The following is a 22672-nucleotide window of genomic DNA, read 5'->3' as shown; positions in this document are numbered from 1 at the left end:
TCGTAGAGATCTATGGTTGCAGTTCTGCTTTAGGGATAATTTAGTAGTGGAACACTATGGCTGTGATTACTTCAGCATTTAAGAACAGCAGGACATCACAAAAATGGCAGGACAAAAATCAATCTCAATACAGCAGCAGTTAAATGGAGGAGTTTTAGATGCACAGACTTTTACGCTGGATATAGAAGCTGCTCTGAATAATAGGCATGTCCAAAAGCTTGACTGTTTTTCCACCTGCACTGTAATATTCCATCTCTACCTCTCTGCATAGATCTGGTCTTTAGAGCTTTTAGGACCCAGAATAAGTCCAAACTTCACTCAGCAGAACTTCCACAGTGATAGTTGTGAAGATGAGCTGTGAACTAGTGCCTTAACATCTGTTGATGGAACAGACAGCTGCCTTTCACAACACTTCAATCGTGTGTCTTTGTCAGACTAGCTCCTTGTGAATATACCATCACTGCAGTTCTGAAGAACAAACAACATGGCTTGAGAACTAGAAGTGAACTCTGTAAAATGTAATTCTGTGACACGAACCCCAAAGCTATTGCATTTATCTGATAATAATTATCATGGTAAGCTATACACTACTGTCCTTGTCAGACAACTACGCATATCAAATGAATTATGAAATTTAACCTTTCAAAATCTATTAATAGCATGCATATAAAATCAGCATGTCATGAATCACTACTTTTATTTATCCTGCTTCTTGGATTACCAAGATTGTATTCACATTAATTTGTAAAAACCAGATCATCCGAGCAAGAAGGACTAGAAGCACAGCTGATTGCAGCTGCCTGCACTTTCAGACTAGACTAGACTCCCTGTAGCATGCATGGGTGTGTACTACTCTGGGCCTTGGTCACTTTGCAGCTCTGGTTTTGAACCTATCCTCACTTTCAAACACTTAAAGCTCAAGAAATGAGTACTCTTGTTTCAAAGAAAGAAAACATTATTTTTTTTTCTATATGACTGTCTTTTACACATCTCCTCCATGCAATTTTCTATTTCTTCAGATCAATGAAAGGCAGCTGGCCAGCTATGACTTAAGAGGTGGAACTACAGATATTGACTCCAGCATCTGGAACACACAAACACCACTAGCAGAATTCTAAGTAATTCCACTGTATGCTTTTATTCTTTTAAAAGTACAAAGAAAATTCTGACTTCTATAGGTTAGTATTGCAAGAAACCTTACTAGTCAAAGCAGTATCTCTCAAACGTGTAAGAGTCTACGTATCATTATATAAACCTCTCTGATTAAAGCAAGTCGTCACTTCTTCCAGTGAAATATCATAGTTCAAACAATCATTATGAAGTTTTGTTATTTAAAAGTAGCTTATATAGAAGAACCCGTACCTCACTGAATAAACTTCCATTCACATAAGAAATCCAGAGCTTCCAGAAGTTGGGCAGCTGACTTACAACAAGTTTTGTCAGCTTTTCAACAAACACAACTTGTTGAGGAGCTTTGTATCGCCAAGCTAAAATGGGAAGAGAGGATGGAAAAGGCAAAATTAAAAATATTTGAACTAATAATTTTTTAAAAAGTACTATTAGCTTGCAGCTTTGTATTACCACAAGTGACTACACAGTATGTATATAAACATCCAGGTAAAAATGAAAAAAAACAATCAGTACGCATAAAAGCTCCTTCTTCTCATATGCTTACAAACCGCTGGCACTGAGATAGTACATAAAGAATAGGCCTCTTTGTAAGGGGTATCCAATGCAATGCACCCAATAATTCAGACAGCAGGACTTCTGTCTTCAAGATATTCTAAAAGGTAAGGTCACATGAAAGCAATCAAGAGATTAGAAGCTTCAAATGATGAGATGGTGATGCTGCAGAAACAGGGCTGGTAGGAGGGGCTAGCGCTTAAGGTAAACAATGGAAACTGGACTATCTGCTTTATTTACAGCTTAAAAAATTTTCCATTGTGGCTTGGGGCAAGGTGCCAACCTCTCATCTTTATTTTCATTTCTTTGGTAAAATCTTTAATCTGAAAAACGGGAGATTCCAACAGTGTTGAATGAACAAATCACTAACTATATAATGAAATGACTGGATGCAGAACACACTCCTAACATGTAACACTACAGCACCCATGTTTTCACTTCATGAACCTACTTACACTCCTGGTATACCAGCTATTAAAACATATCAGGAAAGTAGCTTTCATTCTAGCAGCAAATATATTTTCTCAATTTCTTATCACATGGAGCAAAGAGCAGTGGGAAGGGACATAAAGAGAAAGCTGAACAGAGGCAGAAAAAATTATTAATTAACACAGAAAATAAAGGTAACTTTTTCCATAACCATCTGCCATCTCCAAGCTTTAGAATGCTTGGAGAAGGAATCTCTTTTTTATTTTTTTGAGAACACCTCTCGTCGTAGCCCCCCCCCCCCCCAAAAAAAAACAAAAACAAACAAACCAAATCAAAATGCCACCCCCCACCCAGAAAAAAAAAAAAAACAACACCAAAAAAAACCCACAAAAGTCCCCCAAACAACTAAAGCCCCATAAAACAAAGATGTTCACATTTGTTGGTTTGGTTTTTTTTTTGTGTGTGTGTATAAAGTCTGGTCTTTTATAAATGATAAAGTTAAAAACATATTATCCAAATAACTGCAAAAATGCAGAAAAATGTTGGTTAAAATAGCACTTCATCTTTACTCTACTAGAGAATATTGACTACAGAACCAGTTAGGCAAAAATAGCTGCACCTTCAGTAACTAGTAGGCTAGGCTTCATCAGAACCTCACTTTTTTATTGTGTGGCAGCCAGTCTGGAATCTCCTTCAGGTACACCATGCCTTCAGCAGCATCCATTTGTCAAGGTGTGTATAAAATTCTGGTCCATTTCTTCAGTGGACGAATTTGGACTACCCAAAATGATGTTCTCTTCACGGCCAAAAAGTTTAGGGACTATATTAGTATTTGAAAAATCAAAAAAATCACAATGGAAGCCCAAAATTTGGAGAGAGACTCCAACATAATTGAAGCATAACTCTGCTGATAGTGATGCATCTGTTTAGAAGGCATCAGAACTTCAAAGCTTCACCAGCAAAGCTCTTAGTGTGAATACAGACAGGATATTTGTGCCATCTTGGTTTATGACTGTCAAGAGAACTGGTTAGACCCAATAGCAAAAAACTCTGCCTTTTAACACAAGCTGTGTTAATAACGTTCCTGATGCCTGGAAGTTACGCCAACACTGATATAGCAACAGCGGCGCTGCAACCAAACCTGAGTTCTAACCAAAAGATTTCAGCTCCTTCAAGAAACTGCTTCATCTTGCCAAAAGCTCTAGCATCAACCCGACATTATAACCAGGGATATCTGTTCCCCGTTGACACTACATTTTGATGAATCTGTGCAATTTACATTAACGTAATTACTTGGTATACATGTCTATTATAGGCTTGTGTAACCTACGTTTTGAATACATACAACCTCAAGCTGTGATGCAATTTTTCTGGCACATGAAGATACACTGTGGCAGCACAAGAACGAAAAATAATGACAACTGTACATTCTATGTTCTTGAAAAATTCCATTCCTTCTTCTTTTTGCTCAAAAACACTACGCAGATATTTATAGAAGTTTTTCAAGGAAGTCCACAGAATTGGGAGAAGAGTAACATCAAAGCAGACCAAAGCCAGAAAGCTCTTCATAAACACCTGCTTTATGCAAAAATGTACATTGGTAACAAATGACCCATCCTGTGAAAAATGTTTTCTGCCTCCTGTGATTGAAAGACTTACGAGTTCAAGTTGTTTGAATGATGGCGTTGAAGACACTTATGACACATCTGGGCTGGCTGCGGGCACACTGCTTAAGCTTAGTCATACATTTTGTTTCCCTTTCTGGGTTTAAAGAATTAAAGAACAAGGACCAGATATCACAGTAATCACAGAAGGAGCAAATGCAAGGAGAGCCATCTCCGCAAATACACACAAAAGTTATAACAACAGGAAAAGGTAGTAGTAATTATTTCTGGTTTTGTAGAGAGAGAGAAAAAAAAAAAAAAGAAAAAAGATTCTCATTACCTTAACTTCATTTTAAGAAGCAGATTTCAGCTATGAGCTGCTCTTTTGCTTATTAAAAACACAGAGGACCTCTTCAGTGAGCAACAGTAAGGCATGAAAAAAAAGCATTCGATTTGGTAACAAACCAAAACAAACACAAAGAGCGTGGGGTTTCTGTTTGGATTTTCTGACTACACCACACATTGGACATAGGGAACTGCAGCTTTGTTTTTCCAAATAAAAACAGATGCCTACCATCATCACGGCCAGACTGAAAGCTGCTGCCCCTTTTCAATGATGCAGTTTGACTGAGATGGCCAATTGGTGATGGACGCACATCACTGTCCAGATCCAGCATAGGGCTGTGGAGCAATGAGCTGCCTGAGAGAGAGGGGAAAAATAAAATGATTTTGCACATCAACTGACATGAAACTGCATGCGGCATTCTAATTTAACTCTGAATTGATACAAAACAAAAGTTACCAAGCAAAAACATTCTTAATCTTGTTTGTTTAGACGGCTTGCTCATCTACATGAATGTTATTCAGTAACACCACTACTGACTCCTGTAAGCAAAGCCAAACCCACAAGTACCATGTGGGAAATATCAGTCTTTATTCTGTATGTTTCTCTGTTCTTACTTTAACTAATGCCCCACAATTAATAGCTTGAAAGCCATGGATAAATATGTATTTATGTCATTAATGACATGGCACACACTTTTTTTCTGTATGGCTAAACAAACTTTTAACAGCAAGCCTTTCTCCTGCCTCCAGCCGAAGCAGTTAAGGGCAGTGTGTTCAACTACTTAGATATTTGACCTATACAGGGTTCAGGTAGAAAGAAACCATCCATCATGAAGCAGATGAACTAACAGCAATGTACACTTGTGCATGTCTGTAAACCACCCTGTACTTATACCTATTGACAAACAAAAACAGGTATTTTTTTCCCCTGGGTGGCTGACCATATGTAAGTAAGTATTAGCAAGTTTACAAGCAATGATCTAATCTAATGGAGGTGGATACTTGGAGTCTAATGTACATTTTGGAAAACAACCATGTAACAGTGAGCAGGCAATGATGATTTTCTAACACACTGTAACACTGCCAATATTTCTTTTAAAATCTATATTGCTGCTTTAGGCATTTCACCTTACAGATACATTTCTGAAAGTAACCATCAAAATTATTTCAGCACTGAGCAACAGAGCTGTAACAGCTAAAGTTAAATGAATTACAATTCGTAGAATTATAGAACAGCCCAGGTTGGAAGGGACCTTGAGAGATCATGTGGTCCAACCTTTCAGGGGAAAAGGAGCCTAGATGAGATTATCTAGCACCCTGTCTGGTTGCATCTAGAAAACCTCCAGCGATGGGCCCTCTACCACATCCCTGGGCAGGTTATTTCAGTGAATTTCAGTGATTCATTGCTCTTACAGTAAGACATTTCTTTCTTATATTGAGATGAAACCTCTCTTGATACTTCATGCTGAATTTTGTAATGAGAGTCTTAATGGTTGAGTTTACATTGCTTGATCTTTTCCATCAATACCTACATTCACTTAAAATAACAGGAAGGCCACACAGTAAGAGCACCAGCTGTAACACTGCAGTACTCAGATTCAAGAGTAACACAAAGTAAAAAGGATTTGAAGGATATTTATTCTGAATTAATGCTGCTGTCAGACCAACAGGGCAGTAAAGATATACCTAGTCACTTTACTTCAACAGCTGGGGCTTAAACTCAAATATTAAGTATCACAAACTTCCAATAGGTGACAGTATTGTGTTTTAGTTCCTTTTGAAAGAAGTTCTTCTTTCCAAAATTCTTTAATGGGTTTAAAAGAGATTTCCTGTGGCCTTTCACTGTGGCATTGTGATTACTGATCCAACTGTAGTTCCTCTATTCATCTCATTACTGTTCATACTATAAGACAATAGCTAAATAGATCCAATTTGCTACATCATTCACAATAGTGACAGACATACTGAATTCCCTCTGCATGAACTAAAACTGCAAATAGTAATGAGAAAGTAAAAACCTAAAGCCTGCAGAAGTTTTGTTAAGTAAGTATGTATGCTGGAAGTACAAAAGGTGAATTACGGACATGTACTATGCAACTACCCATACAGCAGAGATCTGTGTAAGATCACAGATCATTAGCATTTATAATTTAAACACCTATGATTCCTAAAACATATCTTAAATGTTATAAATTTGCGGTAATTATCTTCTGTGAAAACATTCAGCAACCCTACAGAATGAAGTAAAACCAAAACAAATTGATTCCTTTCCAGATTAAAAAAGTATACACTGAATATCTTCAGAGATTCTACCCAGAATAAAGAGAAAATTGCATAGAAGACCCTGAGAAATTTTACGTGCCTTGCATAGCTCTTGGGCATCCATAAGAATTTGCCTCAGATACTCAGATATTCAACATATCTGCATTTTATTTTGGTGGGGGACGGGGAAGGGGGGAGGAATGTATGTCAAGACATTGCTGGTTAAAACATATATATATATATATATATATATATACACGTTAAATTTGTTAATACATATATATAAATCCACCCAATAAAACTCTTAAAAAACCCTCTCCAAAATCAAGCAATCTGAAAAAACAGGAGTGCAGCAATGTTATTTTCACAAAAACTACAATTAGAAAAACCCATGAAAAAACATCCCTCTGATGTCTTTGCCTAGAATTTAGGTTCTCACCTTTCAAACACCTTGTTAATATGAGGAATTTCTTGTAAACAGATCGTCTCTAAAAATGACAGTGCCAATTAAACCTCAGAATTAAGAAAAACAGACACACTTACCAAAACATCTTAATGTAACTTAGTTCAATTAAAACCATTTGCTTGAGGTAGTTGAAAACCTGAAAATTCTGTATTGCTGCTGATACACTAACCCCATGCTGCCCAAATGGTTTATATATCCACCAGTTACAGAAAACATGTAAAGAATACTCTCTTGTTCCACCAGAAAAACCACATCATCAGTTTGCAGCCGTACCAGGAAAAGAAAGTTTAACATGAACTAATTTCTTAATTGGTTGTCTAGCATTACAAGCAAGTATAACACAGCAGCAGGGAACTACAACAGCACATATACCCTCAGGACTAATAAACATCTGGAGTACATTAGCAAAGCTGATCTTGCTTTCACCCTACCAGAAGATAGCGCTTGAAGACTGCATACTAATGCATAAATCTTGTAAAAAAAGTGAGAGTTAACTTGCAAACAATTTTTCTCCCATCCCAACTCATTCCCTTTCTGGAGCCAGCAGCTTAAATTTAGCAGCATAATGTAATACAATGAATTTAATATTAGTATGGACTGTAGACAGTAACATTTATAAGCCCAAATAAACTACCCAAATAATAATTTGCTGCCTATTTGTTAGTCTGTTTGTATACTATTTCGACATTCCTAGATCCCGAGTATAGGACAGCAACAACCTGAAGTTTCAAGATACTAACTTTTTACTGTGCTAACGCGTTTTAAGAAATAAACAGCATGAATAATACATTCCTGGCATATCTTAATTTAAAAAAAAAAACAAAACAAAACTGCATCTTGGAAATCACAAAAGTTGGGAGGTTTTTTCTGTTTTTTTTTTTTTTTTTTTTTGGTTGTTGTTCTGTTTTCCAAAATATACCATCTACATGGAGCATATCTATCAGTGACTGCAGTGCCAAGTGTATATTTAACCAAGGAAACACAGGAAAAATAAATGTACTACATTCTCTTCTTCTACCAAAGAGTCATGACAAACCAGAAGTATAACTAAAGTTTATTACATTTACGACTGAAAAATCATGAAAAGAGCAAATAAGTTCAAAAGACCTTAACATTGTTTTTTTTAAAAAAGATTTTACTAGGTTTCAACTTCTTGTGCACAGATATTTTAAAGGTAAGAAGGATGAAATTAAAACACTCAGATGCCATGTGAAATATAAATAGTTCAGCAGTTTTGCTAAGACCTCTTCTCTTCTTGCGTAAGATCTCACCAAAACAAAGATCTAAAAGAAAGCACAATGCTTTTTGAGGTAATTTAATTTGTGCTTTTGTGTTCTGTAAATCAAGTCACCTGTGCTGACCCCAAATTGCAGGTTTACTCCAAGTTTATCAGTACTGCAGATCCTACAAGGTACATATGTGCCTGCAGTACCTATGGCTCATGTACATACCTTGACCCCACTTTATTGAATGTTACCTGCATGCTCTTGGCTTGCACCAGGTTACAGCCTCTGTTAAAAAGACAACTAACATGAAATTTACCTAGAGTAGATTTTTCCATGATCTGCAAATCAGTCAATGATTTAAAAGTCCTTAAATGCAAATTACTTTCAAATTTCAAAACTATTACCAAATTAAGTGTAAAAATAGCTCTGCAATATCAATCCCTTCACAGCTCTTGCTTCTTTTGTTTTGTTTTCCCCTCTCAGCCTGAGAGGCAGAGGCTTCTCAAGGGGGTCACACATCTCCCTTCTGTAACCCAGCTTCAGCCACTCTGCAATTCTGCCAGCTACTGCACGACTTACATGGCATTCAGCTAAGGCTTTTTATAAAAGCTGCTGGTTGACTAGGGGATAACATAAGGCCAGTACTTTTTGCAGCGACAAAGAAAATTGTTAAGAAGTGACCAACCTCGGGCTAAATGTTTTTTTTTTTCAGTGTGATTTTCTATGCTAAGTCAAACACCAGTTACTACAGAGCCTTGCAGCATACATACACATACACAGCATGTATATGAGCAAGATTTAAAAGGAAGAGACCCTACGGATGTGCAACCAGGTGAATACAGTTACTGTGTTCTTTCATCCATTATGTATCTTACAGTGAATTTTCTCACAGGCTACAATAGTAAGGGAAGGCTGATCTATAGCCTCTGGACTCTCTGAAGGGCGTCAGACTTCCTTACCAGCCTTAAACACCTTTGAACATTTTTTCCTGTGCACAGCGGGCCCTTGTCCTGTGCTACAGCCTGACCACCCACTGTTGCTTGTTGACCAAACACACAGTGCCTGGAGCCCGCACGGACACAACCAGTATAAGATTCCTTTCAAGGACACTGCATTGAGAATTTCAATTCGTCTAGGCAAGAAAATAGGCCAGAAGGAGAAATTACCAAAAAATTAACCTGCTCAACAGATGAATAACTCATTTTACCCTTTTTCTTGAATACTTTTTCTTTCTTTTCCTTACATTTATTAGAAATATGTCAGTTTTAAGTGATCAAGAAGAAAATGGGTTGTATTTCTAGCAGAGATGAACACGGAAGATAAATTGCTGCACTCTACAGAAAAAATGTTTTTGAAATACATTTAAAAAGGAATGCTTTTTTAAAACTTAAGGCTAGACTTCATTATATTAAACATTCATAAAGAAACTATTTTTCAGTTTATCACAGAAAGCTTAATTGGGCCTATTATTTCTAGTGGTGATTTGAGTATTTCTCAGCCTCAGGGTAAGCCTTATTGTCAGTCTTGCAGGCCAAAAAATACTGAAGCAAGAGCCAAACACTTCAAGTTCAGCATATAAATAAAAATGACATCATTTTACTAGCACTAACTCCGGTGGACATCAAGATCATCATCAACTTTGAAAACAACCAGCTTTTAGTTAACTGCCCGAATAAGGACTTAAAAGACTAGAGCAGACACCAACGTAAAATTCTGGCCTCAGAAGTTTAACTTTATCTTTAGTACTACTAGTGTTTTTAATTTAAATTTTAAACTACCTGTGCTGCTTTTTAATCACCATATTTACTGTCTTCATAATGCTTTCAGTATTATAAATACTAAATAAGAATGCCTGCTTCATTTCTGAACATGTCACAGTCTACTAAAAATTCTGAATAACAGTGAAGTTACAGATACAGGTGGTAAAAGAGGAAAATAAATCCAGTGTCAAATTCTGTACTGATTAACTTTTTTTTTTTAATTAATAACCCATTAAGGGTTTGCTTGACATCTGCTGTCAAAAGGGTATTTCTGCTATGGACAGGGGATGTGGTTTAGACATGAAATGGCTCCCAGCTGCAAGAATTCTTCTTCCAGATGTACAGTAAGCAAAGGCAATGGAAGAGAACCAGCTGCTAGGATAACAAATTGAAAAGGCCCTTTTGACACAAGCCTTGCCGGCCTGTCTGATCTAACAAAGATGGATCATTCATTGCAAGGTGAATAGATTCTCAGTGTGGCACAGAAGAAAAAACAACATGGTCTAGCATCCATCTCTTTCCTTCACACTATGTACAGCTGCTGTTACTGTGGCGCAGAAATAGCCTGCATAGTTTTTGCAGTATTTGGAGAGTGGTGCAACATACATTTGAGAGCTCTAAAAATTACACTTTTCCAGTAATAAGAACTACAACAAAAATCACAATGACTGAATTACTATACTCCTGTTTCAATAGCTGTATCCATTTTAGGAACTTTCATAGGTTGCATATCAAATATTTGCAACCCAAAGGGTAGCAGAAAGATTACACTACAACTGTGTGTTTCCATTTATAGTTTTAACTTCTAAAGGTTATTTATTAACAGATAGCTTATCTGCAATCACATTACATAGTATCTCAGAAAAACCTGTTACAAAATGAAGGACTTTTTCAGTTAGTCTGATAACTGCATTAGAGTTATTGGCTATCCATTTTAGCTCAAAGGATCATGAAACCTAGTAAGCCACTATTAAAGTCTAACCAAATAAGAACTGGCCACACAGAAAACAGTCTTAACCTCCACAGCTTCTTTTCCTGATACTCATGTTAAGAATTCATTCCTTAACTCATTTTGGCTATCTGCCCAGTGCCCTAGGAAAATTTTAAGCTAAACCTCATTTATTTACATTTATTTTCATGTCACTTTACGTCATTATATCCCCCATGTTTCCTGTACTCCAAAAAGTCTGAGAAGCATAAACCATAGTGAAAAACTACAATTACGCCCTAATAATAGAGGGACTGCCAAGTAAAGTTAAAAATATGTAAATTTTACAAATATATAAAATCCTAACTGAAGGAAACAATTTACTATTCAGGTACCAGGTTTGAAAGTCCCCAGACTTCTATAAATCCTAAGTTCAAAGTTCAGAAGCAGCAGTTCAGACTTTAGCCAATACAAAACATATAATACCAGTACAAATCAAGTTTCTAATTCAACTATCTCTTGCTAGCAATTAAAGACACACTGTTTTGAGAGAGCATAGTGCTCTTCTATGTTAAGTTTTACATTCACAGCCTTCAAAAATGTGTTTTCATGTCTATTCAGTCTCATCTCCCTGTCTCTAACATAGCTACATACTAAATAAAAGCAGCAAACTGTCTTTACCAACATCAGGTCCTTCCAGTGGGCAACAACAGGGGGATGTGATCAGATATATAAAAAGAAATCCATCAATAGTTCAGGAAATAACTTCATAACCATGAAAAACCCCGAAGTTTTCAAAACCAAGAAAAGTGCACAATTGTTGCCTATTCCATTAGTAAGGCAAACATATTAAATAGAAAGCATAAAAAGTTAATAAATTCATATATTTACAAGAATTACTATGTCAGCAGAACTAGATTTCCAGTGAGTTGCACATGGGTCCCATATCTACAGATGTACCTTTAATGGATGATTCTAACAATCAGAGAAGCAGGAGAATAGCTTAATGTAAGGATACAAGCAAAGGAGCTTTACGATTTGGTCACCCCTTGTACCTCCTCATGCTTCAACTATGACTTTGGCTATGGTGTTCGGTCCCTTTGTTTTGGCTGCTCATACTTGGGAGCACCTCAGAGCAGGAGAAATTCTGATCTGCTGTCATATATGCATATTCACCCACCCCTTAAAACATGTGCAACAATTTCTCTTAATATGTACATCATCTGCCTGCATTTTTTTTTTTTTTACCTCACAATTGAAGAACTATGGATATGCGGAGCAAGAAATAGGCTGAAGGCAATGATGAGCGAGTAACAACAGCTATAAATGAACATGTAATGAAACATTAATCAATGCAATTTAAGAGTAACTGGCAAACCAGCATGGCTGTTTGAGTGGGAACAGGGCAAAGGTATTCTTCAAGGGAAATACACTCGAACATACTGCTGTAACGTACTTTGTATACAGGACTTGAGAGAATTCCACGTACTACTTGTACCCATTGAAATAAATGTAACCAATTACCTAATGATCGTATTATTTCATCTTTTACTATTAAGAACTGTCTATTAAAAAAATCAAAGGAAACATCCAACTGAACAATTTGCTGTTGGTAGTTGTCAGCCTTTATGTTGCACTGCCAAATTATTTGACAAAGCTCAGCACAGCTTGATATACCTTTCAGGTGTGGGAAATAGTATTAACACAAGTCGGAGTAAGTGAAAACAGACAGTATTTGAAATACATAGGACTTCTGCTCCTTGAAACAAATTCCAGGAGAAAACTCCAGACCATTACAACCTTGTAAACTTGCCAGCTTCTTCTTTCAGGCTGCATCAGAGATTGTGCTATGTTATGAAACTTTACGAAACTTCACTGTTCTAGGACATGCTTACAGCTATGGAGTACTTCCACAAAATGGGGCTAACCTCTGGTAACATTCAAGCACAGAGGCTTTTTTTTTTTTTTACCCCTCCTCCCCTTTTTTTGTTTCTTTATAAAAAAAAGACCAAAAACCCCAGCAACAACCCAAACCACAACTTCTCACATAACAGTACTACTGGGAGTGAAGGATTCATGCTTAGATCAAAAAGATATACTTCAGATATAAAACCAAAGGAATTTAGATACACAATTTTCTGATAGTACCTTCAACCACACCAGCATGTATATTAGCTCACTCTTCAGCTATGCTTAGGAGAGCCTTATTAACAAGAGGGCAAGCATCAAAGACAAAGAACCTACCGAGGATGCAGAAAAGTAGATTTACTTCTCATCAATATCGAAGATTTGTTCTGACTGCCATTATGAAGCAGACGATACATCAATAAATCTCTTAAAGAAGACAGCAGAAGATGCTGCATCTAACTTGTAATTACTACTAACTTGTAATTACTTGTAACCAGTATGTTAACCATGCCATGTGCAAGGTCCTACACATGGGTCAGAGCAATCCCAGGCACAGCTACAGGTTGGGCAGAGAAGTGTTTCAGAGCAGCCCTGCGGAGAAGGACTTGGGGGGTGCTGGTTGAGGAGAAAATGAACATGAGCTGGCTTCAGTGTGCGCTCACAGTCCAGAAAGCCAACCGTATCCTGGGCTGCATCAAAAAGAGCGTGACCAGCAGGTCGAAGGAGGTGATCCTGCCCTCTACTCTGCTCTTGTGAGACCTCACTTGGAGTATTGTGTGCGGTTCTGGTGTCCTCAACATAAAAGGGACATGGAACTGTTGGAACAAGTCCAGAGAAGGGCCACGAGGATGATCAGGGGAGTGGAGCACCTCCCATATGTAGACAGGCTGAGGAAGTTGGGGCTGTTGGACTAGATGATCTTTAGAGGTCCCTTCCAGTCTCTGGCATACTGTGATACTGTTCAGCCTGGAGAAGAGAAGGCTGCATGGAGACCTCATAGCAGCCTTCCAGTATCTGAAGAGGGGCCTGCAAGGATGCTGGAGAGGGACTTTCCCTCAGGGACTGTAGTGATAGGACAAGGGGTAACGGGTAAAAACTTAAACAGGGGAAGTTTAGATTGTATATAAGGAAGAAGTTCTTTACTGTGAGGGTGGTGAGGCACTGGAATGGGTTGCCCAGGGAAGTTGTGAAATGCTCCATCCCTGGTGGTGTTCAAGGCCACATTGGGCAGAGCCTTGGGTGTCACGGTTTAGTGTGAGGTGTCCCTGCCCATGGCAGGGGTGTTGGAACTATATGATCTTAAGGTCCTTTCCAGCACTAACTATTCTATGATTCTACTAACGTGTTAGCCTGCTAGTAGTGTGGAGACAACTGGAACAACTTTTTACCACAACAGTGGTAAACTGCTTTATTTACACTGCTGGATTATTATAAGTCCAAATCCATTTTATGTAGTAAAATTCACGTGGAACAGCTCAGACCACAGCTCTACTTTGAAAACTGATAACATAACAAAAAAATGCTTTTGCACAAACTCGGTTGAAAGTTGAAGAACTGTGCACAAGTGAAAAATAGATATGATCTGCTACTGAGGTTTAAGTTTATTATGCTGAAAAGTTTTGACTCAAGTCAGTTTGAACCCACAGATTCACAGTCAGAAGAAGAACTAAACTAAGAACAGCCAGAAACTGTTGGCATGTTCAAGGTAGAACTGTAATCACTGTGCGCTTATTGCAAAATATGCGATAGGAAGACTCCATCTACTAAAAACAATACCTATTTGTCTTTGCTGAAAAGAAAAACCTAGAAAAAGTTTCAAAGCCCTTTTAATAGTCTTATGACCCACCTCTTTCTCCAAATGCACGATATACAAAAGAATCTTTTCTGGAAGCATGTTATAAGGGCTTCAATGTTTGAAAATTTATTGCCCTTTTTTTTTTTTTTAATAGCCTGTGAATTTATGAACATATAAAACACATTTGTAGCTTATGTAAGTTGATTACATTCCTCAAAGCCTCGAATAACCAATTTGATATTTAGTCAAACCCCACAGTTTTTCTGTTTGAAAAGCATACTTCTATTAAAGTAGATTAAAATACATTCGATGTCTCAGATCACAATCAGCACTATTCTACTTGGCAATTAAAAACAATTTTTCTGAGTTTTCTTTTTAACTTCTCCCAACTTTTCAGTTTATGCCAAAATTAAAAATCTAGAGAGGAAAAAAAAAAATCACATTTAGCAACCTTCTCCCTTATCCTACTAGATACTAAATGAGAAATTCCATCAACTGGGATCAATTCTTAAGTATTTTACAATCCGTGCAAAAACTACATCAGTAAGGACCACATAAAAGGCTGAAGAAAACTACTGAAATTCGATGAGCTCTTTAATAAAAGTAATACTATATTAGCATTTGTTTCATACATGCACTAAATAGTAACTATTCATACATGCATTTACCTGGCATTCAAGTTATTTAAATTCCTTCTTCTGTGAGCCCAAACAAAGCTAACATAATAGCCCCTTTGATATTAAGGCTGAGGTAAGCAGATTTGTTGCAAGAAAAACACCAAACAGGTTGAGATTTTCAAGACAAGCCTAGGAATTTAGACACATTTTTCATTCATTTACTGGAGCCTGCATATCAAAATTATATAGACTACTAAACCAAAAACATCTTGATCACTTTGTACCTTCATGCTCCTGTTTTTCTTGTTAAGAAGCTAAGAAATGGCTAAATAATATTTTGCAAGTGAGAGGAGAAAAAGCAAGCTTAGATTTGTTAACCACAGCTGTTTTTACAAGTGAGTTTTGCTCCCGATAACTCCATTTTGCAGGGGTCATGGTGGTGTCATGTCAGGGTTTTTGACAAGAAGGGAAGATGGGGAGCTTTTCGAAACATTCTGAATTTTGACCAAGAAGTCAAGAAACCAACCTGGTGTTTCAGCTGGTCCCACAGCACTTCACATTGTGTTGTCGAACAAAGAGATGTTAAGCCTCCTGCAACAATTTTACAGCACATTTCTAGCACATTTCTGCAGTAGCTCCAACTCAGTAAAGTTTTTGTGGTGTTTCAGAATAGAACGCCTTATTTGGTTAGGGATATGCATTCACTAAACACAGGAGTTACCTATAAGCCAAGAGAGAACCAATTTCCGATATGCCTACTCATTTCAGAAACAGCAGCAAACTCTGAGACTTCTTGAGAAATAAGATACTACTTATCAGTTTCCAATTTGAAAATCCAGTTAACAGATTTTACTACTAGAAATATGAGGCCCATACAGCCAACCTTTTGAAAATACAGTAATGCGAAGGATCATGTTAACTGGTATATAAGTTGCTGCCACACCTGAAAGAAATACCTGTACCTTTTTGGGGGAGCAACAATGGCAAAGACAAAGACAGAATACAACTAAGTATTCCTATTGGTCTTAATATAACATTTTCTAAACATCCTATTTGTCCAGCTCACAGGTCTGTGTCTGAACACTAATCTGAATTTTGAAACTGCCTATGAACAAAGAATGAGACAGCACCATATTATTATTCTGCCTATCAAGAAATTAAACATTATTCCACTATGCCCCAATGCTCTGCATTTCCATATACTAACAGCGTATCTTGTGACAAAGAAATCTGTCAGAAAACAATCCAAACTTCATGGGACCTGAAAGGAGTATTCTGAGAGGACAGTAAGCTTCAGATAAATGATTGAAATCTAACTCTTTTCCCATGTAAAGAGCTTAAAAGTTGTAAGTTAAACAAAAAGAAAACTCAAACTGCTGTTTTGTTTTTATAACAGTATAGAGAAAAAAATACAAGACAGTATTCGACTTTGAAAAGCTATCAAAATTGATAGGACCCCCCCCAAATATCATTTGTACACCAAGACTTGTCAAATAAAAGGCAATGCCAAATTCTTAGATGTCAAATACATATATGTAGAAGAAAAATATATCCTTGCCTTTTTGTTCTTTAACATAGCTCTCCTTACAGTTGTGCATAAGCTGCAGAATCCACTGATGTTGAGCACCAATGCACTGCCAAGCAGGGTCCCCAGGCGCATGAAGATCAGAAAGATATCTGTAAAACCGAGTCCAAAAATCACAGCTCTGACTTGACACACTGAAGGCCTCATTAAAACAAAGATGTACTAAGAAATGTTTTTTTTAAATACATATATATATATAAAAAAATTCAAGAATAGTTAAGATACACTCATACCCAACAAGCACAAGCTTTGCATTCTCCCTTCATCCTCTAGTGAGGTAAAATTTTATCTAAAAACCTTACAGAAATAAACAAAACCATATATATTTAATATTATATTAATACGTATTTTCAGTTGTGCCTCAAGTACTTGGGAAATCAAGCTCTTTGTCTGCCATGGCTGCAGCTCAGTACTTCATGTCATCACCGATTCCAAGTTAAACATCTCAAGCACATAAAATATGGTATTTTTCTTCCCATTTTACTTGTCCTGATTGTATCATCATGTAACCTTAACAAGTACAGTAGAAATTATTTTTTGGCAGCTCATTAATTTTAGCAAACACATGTACAAACAATGTAAACCAAACTTCTGGACTGTGGTGGAGGGTTTTTTTGTTGTTGTTGTTGTTTTTTGTTTTTTTTAAATTTCTTTTGGGGTTTTCACATGTTGGCTTTATTTTTTTCCTTTTGGCAGGGGCAGCAGAGTATAGGGTGGTTGTGGTTTTTTTGTTTGGCTGCTGTTTTGTTTTGGTTGGTTTTTTTTGGTTTGTTGTTTGTTTTTTTTTTTAGGGGTGAGATTTTTTTTTTTTGCTCTACCTATGATGTGCATACAAAGTCAGTCCAGAGAAAAAAAGAATGGGGAGAGATAAGCACTGGGGCTTCTAAGATATGGGAAAAAAAATCACCCTCTGACTTTTGGGGAGAGAGAAGTATTAGAGACAGCTGCTGCGATTTCAAAGAGAAAACAAAAGTAATAAAGTCAAACGTATGGCATTCAAGACAATCTGACAACAGTACTTACAAAAGAGTATTTTAAAAAAGCAGTAGCTGCTTTATTATTTAATGCATTCCACCACATTCTGCACTAATGACTCAGGTCAGGTTAAAAAATTCAAGATGCTCAAGGTGAAGTACAATGATTTATTATCTTAAGCAGTGCAGAGAATGTTTAACTCCTTCACAAAAGCTGAATTACTACAACAATGCCTACTGTTAATTAAGACTGTATTGCAAAATCCTGCCTTCTTTAACAACTGCCTGCAGTACTTGAACAAAAATAAACTGTCAAAGTAGGATTGGTTGGATGGATGAGAACATTACATGACCAACCATTTTGACAGGGTGACATTTATAAATTATGAGCTTAAGGCCTTCCTTAGTGTTAAGGGGGACTTCAGTCTTTGCTTAGACAAAATTAAAAACATTACCACTGATCTTTGAAAAAATACATCTACTTGGTTGTTAAGTGATGTGGTAAACTGTTTCTGAAAAGTATAAAATAATTAGCATTGTAAATACCGTAATAAAATGAGAGAAAAATAAGACCTGAAGCCTAATTATAAAGATCAACATTGAATATCTGAGGGGGAAAACCACAATATCTCAAGTCTTGCTCAGCCTTGACATTGGAGACATACAAAACAAACATATCTAGGAAGAAAAAGTCTCTTAAAAATGCAAACAATTGTACAATTAGGATTTTGTTAACTTCCTCTTAGCTTTCTTCACAGCACTTCAGCTTTCTTCACACCTTTCCTCCAGAAAATGTAAATTAGTACAACCACATTAGCATATCTAGAGTAGTGAAACTAATTTAATTGCTTTGTATGCTGGGATTCTCTTAATTTATTAGAACTAAATGATTTCACATTTGTCCACTGTCTGCTCTCCTGCATTATACTGCTCTACATGTGGTAGTTACATCAACACAGTCTGCTTTAAGGTAGGCTGGGATACTTTTTAAAGATTCAATACTTGAAGGTAAGGGGCTAGAGAAAAACTAAAACGAAATAAAAAACCCCAAAACAACACAAAACCCACCAAAAAAGTCTAAACAAGAAAGAAGAAAAAAAAAAAAACAACAATAGAATCAACTGTTTATACAACTCTGATTCTTAGAATTCTTCTAACAATCCTCAGAAGATGTCTTACGGGCTTAGATGAAGCTGCTCTCTGAAGTTTTCAGGACTGACACAGAAAGGAAACAGTAGTGTCTTTTTCAGAGACACAAAATACTTAACTACCTTAAAACACAGTTCCAATAAATAGGCAATATTTATATACCACTCAGAAGAATGAGAAGTGCTCCACATAAATTATACTGACAACAATGACCAGTGTACAACTAACATTACATAAAGGGACCTAAGATACCAATACTTTACTTGGACCAGTGCGACTGGGCCTCATGAGCATACAGAACAAAGACTTTGGGCAGGTGTCAATTTTAAGAGTGCTTTTCACACAGCCTATTTGGTCTATATCTTCTAAAATAACTGAAAAGAGCTCCGAGGATGTCAAGCCACAGTAGGACACCATGTAACATCCAAAACTCAAATGCTTTCTAGGTAAAGCCATCAAATATTCTAGAGCACTCTAAAATTTGGCTCCAAAGGCTGTAAAGAAGGTTAAGGTCTGACAATAAAAGATCCAACCCACTCATGTCAGTATGCCTGCAACAAACTCCAACATCACCTTTGTGAATAACAGAAAATCTAAGAATTTCTATACTTGTTTAGACTGAGTAGTAAAAGAGCCAAAACCAAATTTAAATGACAGTTTGGATTAAAATGGATTATCTCACTCAGGATGATTCAATTTCAACACCAAATCAAGCTGAAGTGTAAACCAAGTTAATAAGGAATTTATTTTGAGATCTGCAATCTGTGAACAATCACTTCAGACACAGCTTGCAACATGGTGGTATAGAGGAAGCAAGAGAACTGAAACATGCCTTTAAGATCTTAAAAAATTAAATTCAAATTTCAATTACCCTTCATGAAATTGTTCTAATCCAAGAACTATTTTTCAGTCATTCAACAAACAATCAAGTACCAATCCCTTGCCATTATTTACATAATCATGAAATCTTGAAGTACTCTTAAGTACAGCTTTAAAATTAGTATTTAAACCATAGTAAAAATAGTCAATACCCTACTTAGGAAAGATTCATTATGCTTGACAAAGACACTAGTCAAATGATTACCTTATATAACGTTTCTGATCATGCAATGTTGATGGAGTTTCAAGCAGCTTATCCAACAGAAGTTCTCTTAAAGCTTCAATTCTAGTTTCAACTTCAGCATAATCTAGGAATAGGGAGAGGAAATAAATCCAGTGTGTGCCTTCAGCAGTGGTATGAACTGAAAATTATGTTATTTTTCTAGGATATCAGACGCTTTAGAGTTAATGTGGAAATAAATATAACTAATTTCATAACAAGCCACATCAGAAAAATCTGCACATGACAGTTCTACAAAAACAGAAAATTGGACTTTGAAGCCTTTCCAATGATACACCAGTGAGATACCCAAACTTACATTTTAATTACTGTAACCTTTTTTATGCCCAGTAACATCAAACATTAATAAATAAATAAAATTGCCTGCGATTTAACATTTTGTAATATAAACCCCACCCAGAAAACTTGACAGAAACACTGTTTAGAGTAATTGCTTCTTATAAATCTGTATTTGTATGTATTAAAAAGTATATGAACCCATGTAAAGCTCTTTAGACTACTCTGTGCTTTTTAGCCTTCAAGTGGGGGGGGGGGAGAAGTAGGCAAATAACAGAACCCATAACTTACATTTTTTGAAGACTTGAACCTCTGTCTTTCCAAACAGTGACTTGGCTTTTTCGTAGTCATTGATAACCACATCATAATCACCCTTAAAAGAAAACAAAAAGAAACAAAACCACACATAAACAACTAACATTTATATTTGTCAAGAAAAGGGTAACACTAATTTCAGCAATAGAAAAGTATTTCTAAAGGCTTATACCTTCTGGATATTTCTTTCAATATTCAAGGGAAGGTTGAAAAGAAATTTAAAACGCTGAAGAACATTAAGAGCGTTTCTTGTTGAATCAGCTTTGTCCTTGCGACCCAGCACTTCTTGGAATAAAGTATCTGCTGTATTACTGGCTCCTATTTTAAAAAGGATGAAAATAAAAAGTGGAGTAAGTAATCTGTTCCAATGACATACAGATTTTCCTCATTTTAATGAGTCATTCAAGATTTTTCAGAGCATATGAGTAATTATTGCTCAATTTTTATACTTTTTTGTTCAACTCTGTTAACATTTTACAACTGATGAAATACTATTTCACAGTGAACCACTTAATATTTTAATGTGGTAAGACCCCTGCACAATTAAAAACAATCGCTCTTTCCTATTTCAAATGCTTAACTTTGCTGCAGATATTTTATAGTTTGCTTTGGCTCTGGATCTACATTTTACAACTAAATTATGCATCTCAGGATATGGAAAAAGACATAGCAAGTTTTCTTTTTAGAAAAGTATAATTTCATTATGGTAATTACTGTCATTAGCTTTAAAAGTTATCACCAGGTTTTGCAAACTATTTTTTTTGCGTTTTCAAATTATGTCTTAAAAATTATTAACAATATTTGATATTTTAAATTACTAATTATTAAGTCAAGACAACAGCATGACTGAAAAGAAGTCTAACTAAGCTGGTTACTGTAACAGAATGAATACAAATTGTCTTCAAATTGTACTGAAAGTCTTACTGGCGTCATTGCACACAGGATCCAGCCTTTGTCAACAATTTCATGCAATTAAGTTTCGATGTTATCTGTGAATTTATCTTTAATAAATACATTGAATATAGCCTTAAAACCTTTCTTATCCAGTCTAAAAAGCATTCTACTTTGTAGTAAGGATTATATCCTAACACAGAATAATAGAATTTAATTAATACTAGGGCAGATTTACATTGCATGCGAATATTTGCATTTTTTCAACCCATGACTTTTAATTAACTAAAAAAAAAAAAGTGGAACTGTTTTAGCTATTTTGATCGTTGTATGTAGAAGTTTCTACATTATCTGGTCTAGTGACTATACTTTCAGCAAAGATGAAAAAAAAATTACATCAGTCTCACTGGGTGGCTTGCATGCCATTTTCTCTAGTCAACACTGTGGGTGGCCTGCTCATGTTAAAAGTAGTCTTTGTAAAATAATTGTTATATCTAAATAATGTTTAAACTTTGTTGAAATTTTGAAGCCTTGATGTAAAAAAAGTTTTGTCAGGATAGCTGTTTCTAATGCATAGTATTTAGCATAGAATACTTTAATCCATTAAGGAGAAATGCACAAAGAAAACAGTTAGTTGGACATTTACATACAGACCACTTGATAAAGTATGATTTTTCTCTTGAGATTATAGTAAATGCTTGTTTTGTAAATCCTTCTAGTAACATTTGTTTGAATTCATACGGATTTTGTCCATTCTTTTAACAGCCAAGAACTAATGTACTGTATCTGAGAATTAGTTATATTCACAAAGCAATTTCTTAACTCAAGGCAAATGTTTTTAAAAGTTAATTGGCAACTGCAGGAATAGCACAGTGAATTCCATGTTTAGTTTAGAACTACATGCCTTCGTATCTTTACGAATCAACTTGCTTTACAAATCCTCAAGTAAATTATTCTCTGCACACTTTTTCTGTTTTACATAGAAATTGAAATCTATTTTATTATTTATTACTGTCTTATTGAAATTCAATATGTCATGCAAAATGGGTCTGATTTTTAGGCTTAAAGGGAAAATGTAAAATTTCTTTTCGCCTCCCTCCTCCAAATCCTTTCTATATCAACAATCTCTATCTCTTGATTACTGATGAATAATCTAAACTGAAATAATCAATGGATAAAGATTTGGATCCTATATTGACTAACTATGTTTTCAAAATAGATGATTCATCTACTCTGTGCAAATTTTTTGATTTCAAAATAAAGCTCTAGTTATCCAATAGTTGTTTTTCATAGAGCCTGACAATAACACCACATCATAGAATTTGACTGACCTCCTTTA

At 35.9% G+C, this 22672-nt stretch overlaps 1 protein-coding gene across 3 annotated transcripts in view; it reads right to left on the bottom strand.

Annotated features, from left to right (window-relative positions):
• The window catches only part of EXOC2 (exocyst complex component 2), a 124191-nt gene that overhangs the window by 56554 nt on the left and 44965 nt on the right, over window positions 1–22672 (bottom strand). For 2 of the 3 annotated variants that reach the window (XM_062617772.1, XM_062617771.1), the window contains exons 8-13: window positions 20615–20760; window positions 20419–20500; window positions 19816–19918; window positions 16582–16700; window positions 4291–4416; window positions 1363–1487 (exon numbers count right to left, since the gene is read on the bottom strand). In XM_062617772.1, coding sequence (XP_062473756.1) covers window positions 1363–1487; window positions 4291–4416; window positions 16582–16700; window positions 19816–19918; window positions 20419–20500; window positions 20615–20760 — 701 coding nt within the window. The remainder of the gene's footprint in view (window positions 1–1362; window positions 1488–4290; window positions 4417–16581; window positions 16701–19815; window positions 19919–20418; window positions 20501–20614; window positions 20761–22672) is intronic. The other variant, XM_062617773.1, reaches the window with a different exon arrangement.

This window comes from Pezoporus occidentalis, unplaced genomic scaffold, assembly GCF_034315485.1.
Source record: "Pezoporus occidentalis ecotype Australia unplaced genomic scaffold, CSIRO_AGI_Poc_V1 ctg2, whole genome shotgun sequence".
Lineage (NCBI taxonomy): Eukaryota > Metazoa > Chordata > Aves > Psittaciformes > Psittacidae > Pezoporus > Pezoporus occidentalis.
Note: the sequence above shows the minus strand (reverse complement) of the source record. Positions and strands in the feature narration are given on the sequence as shown.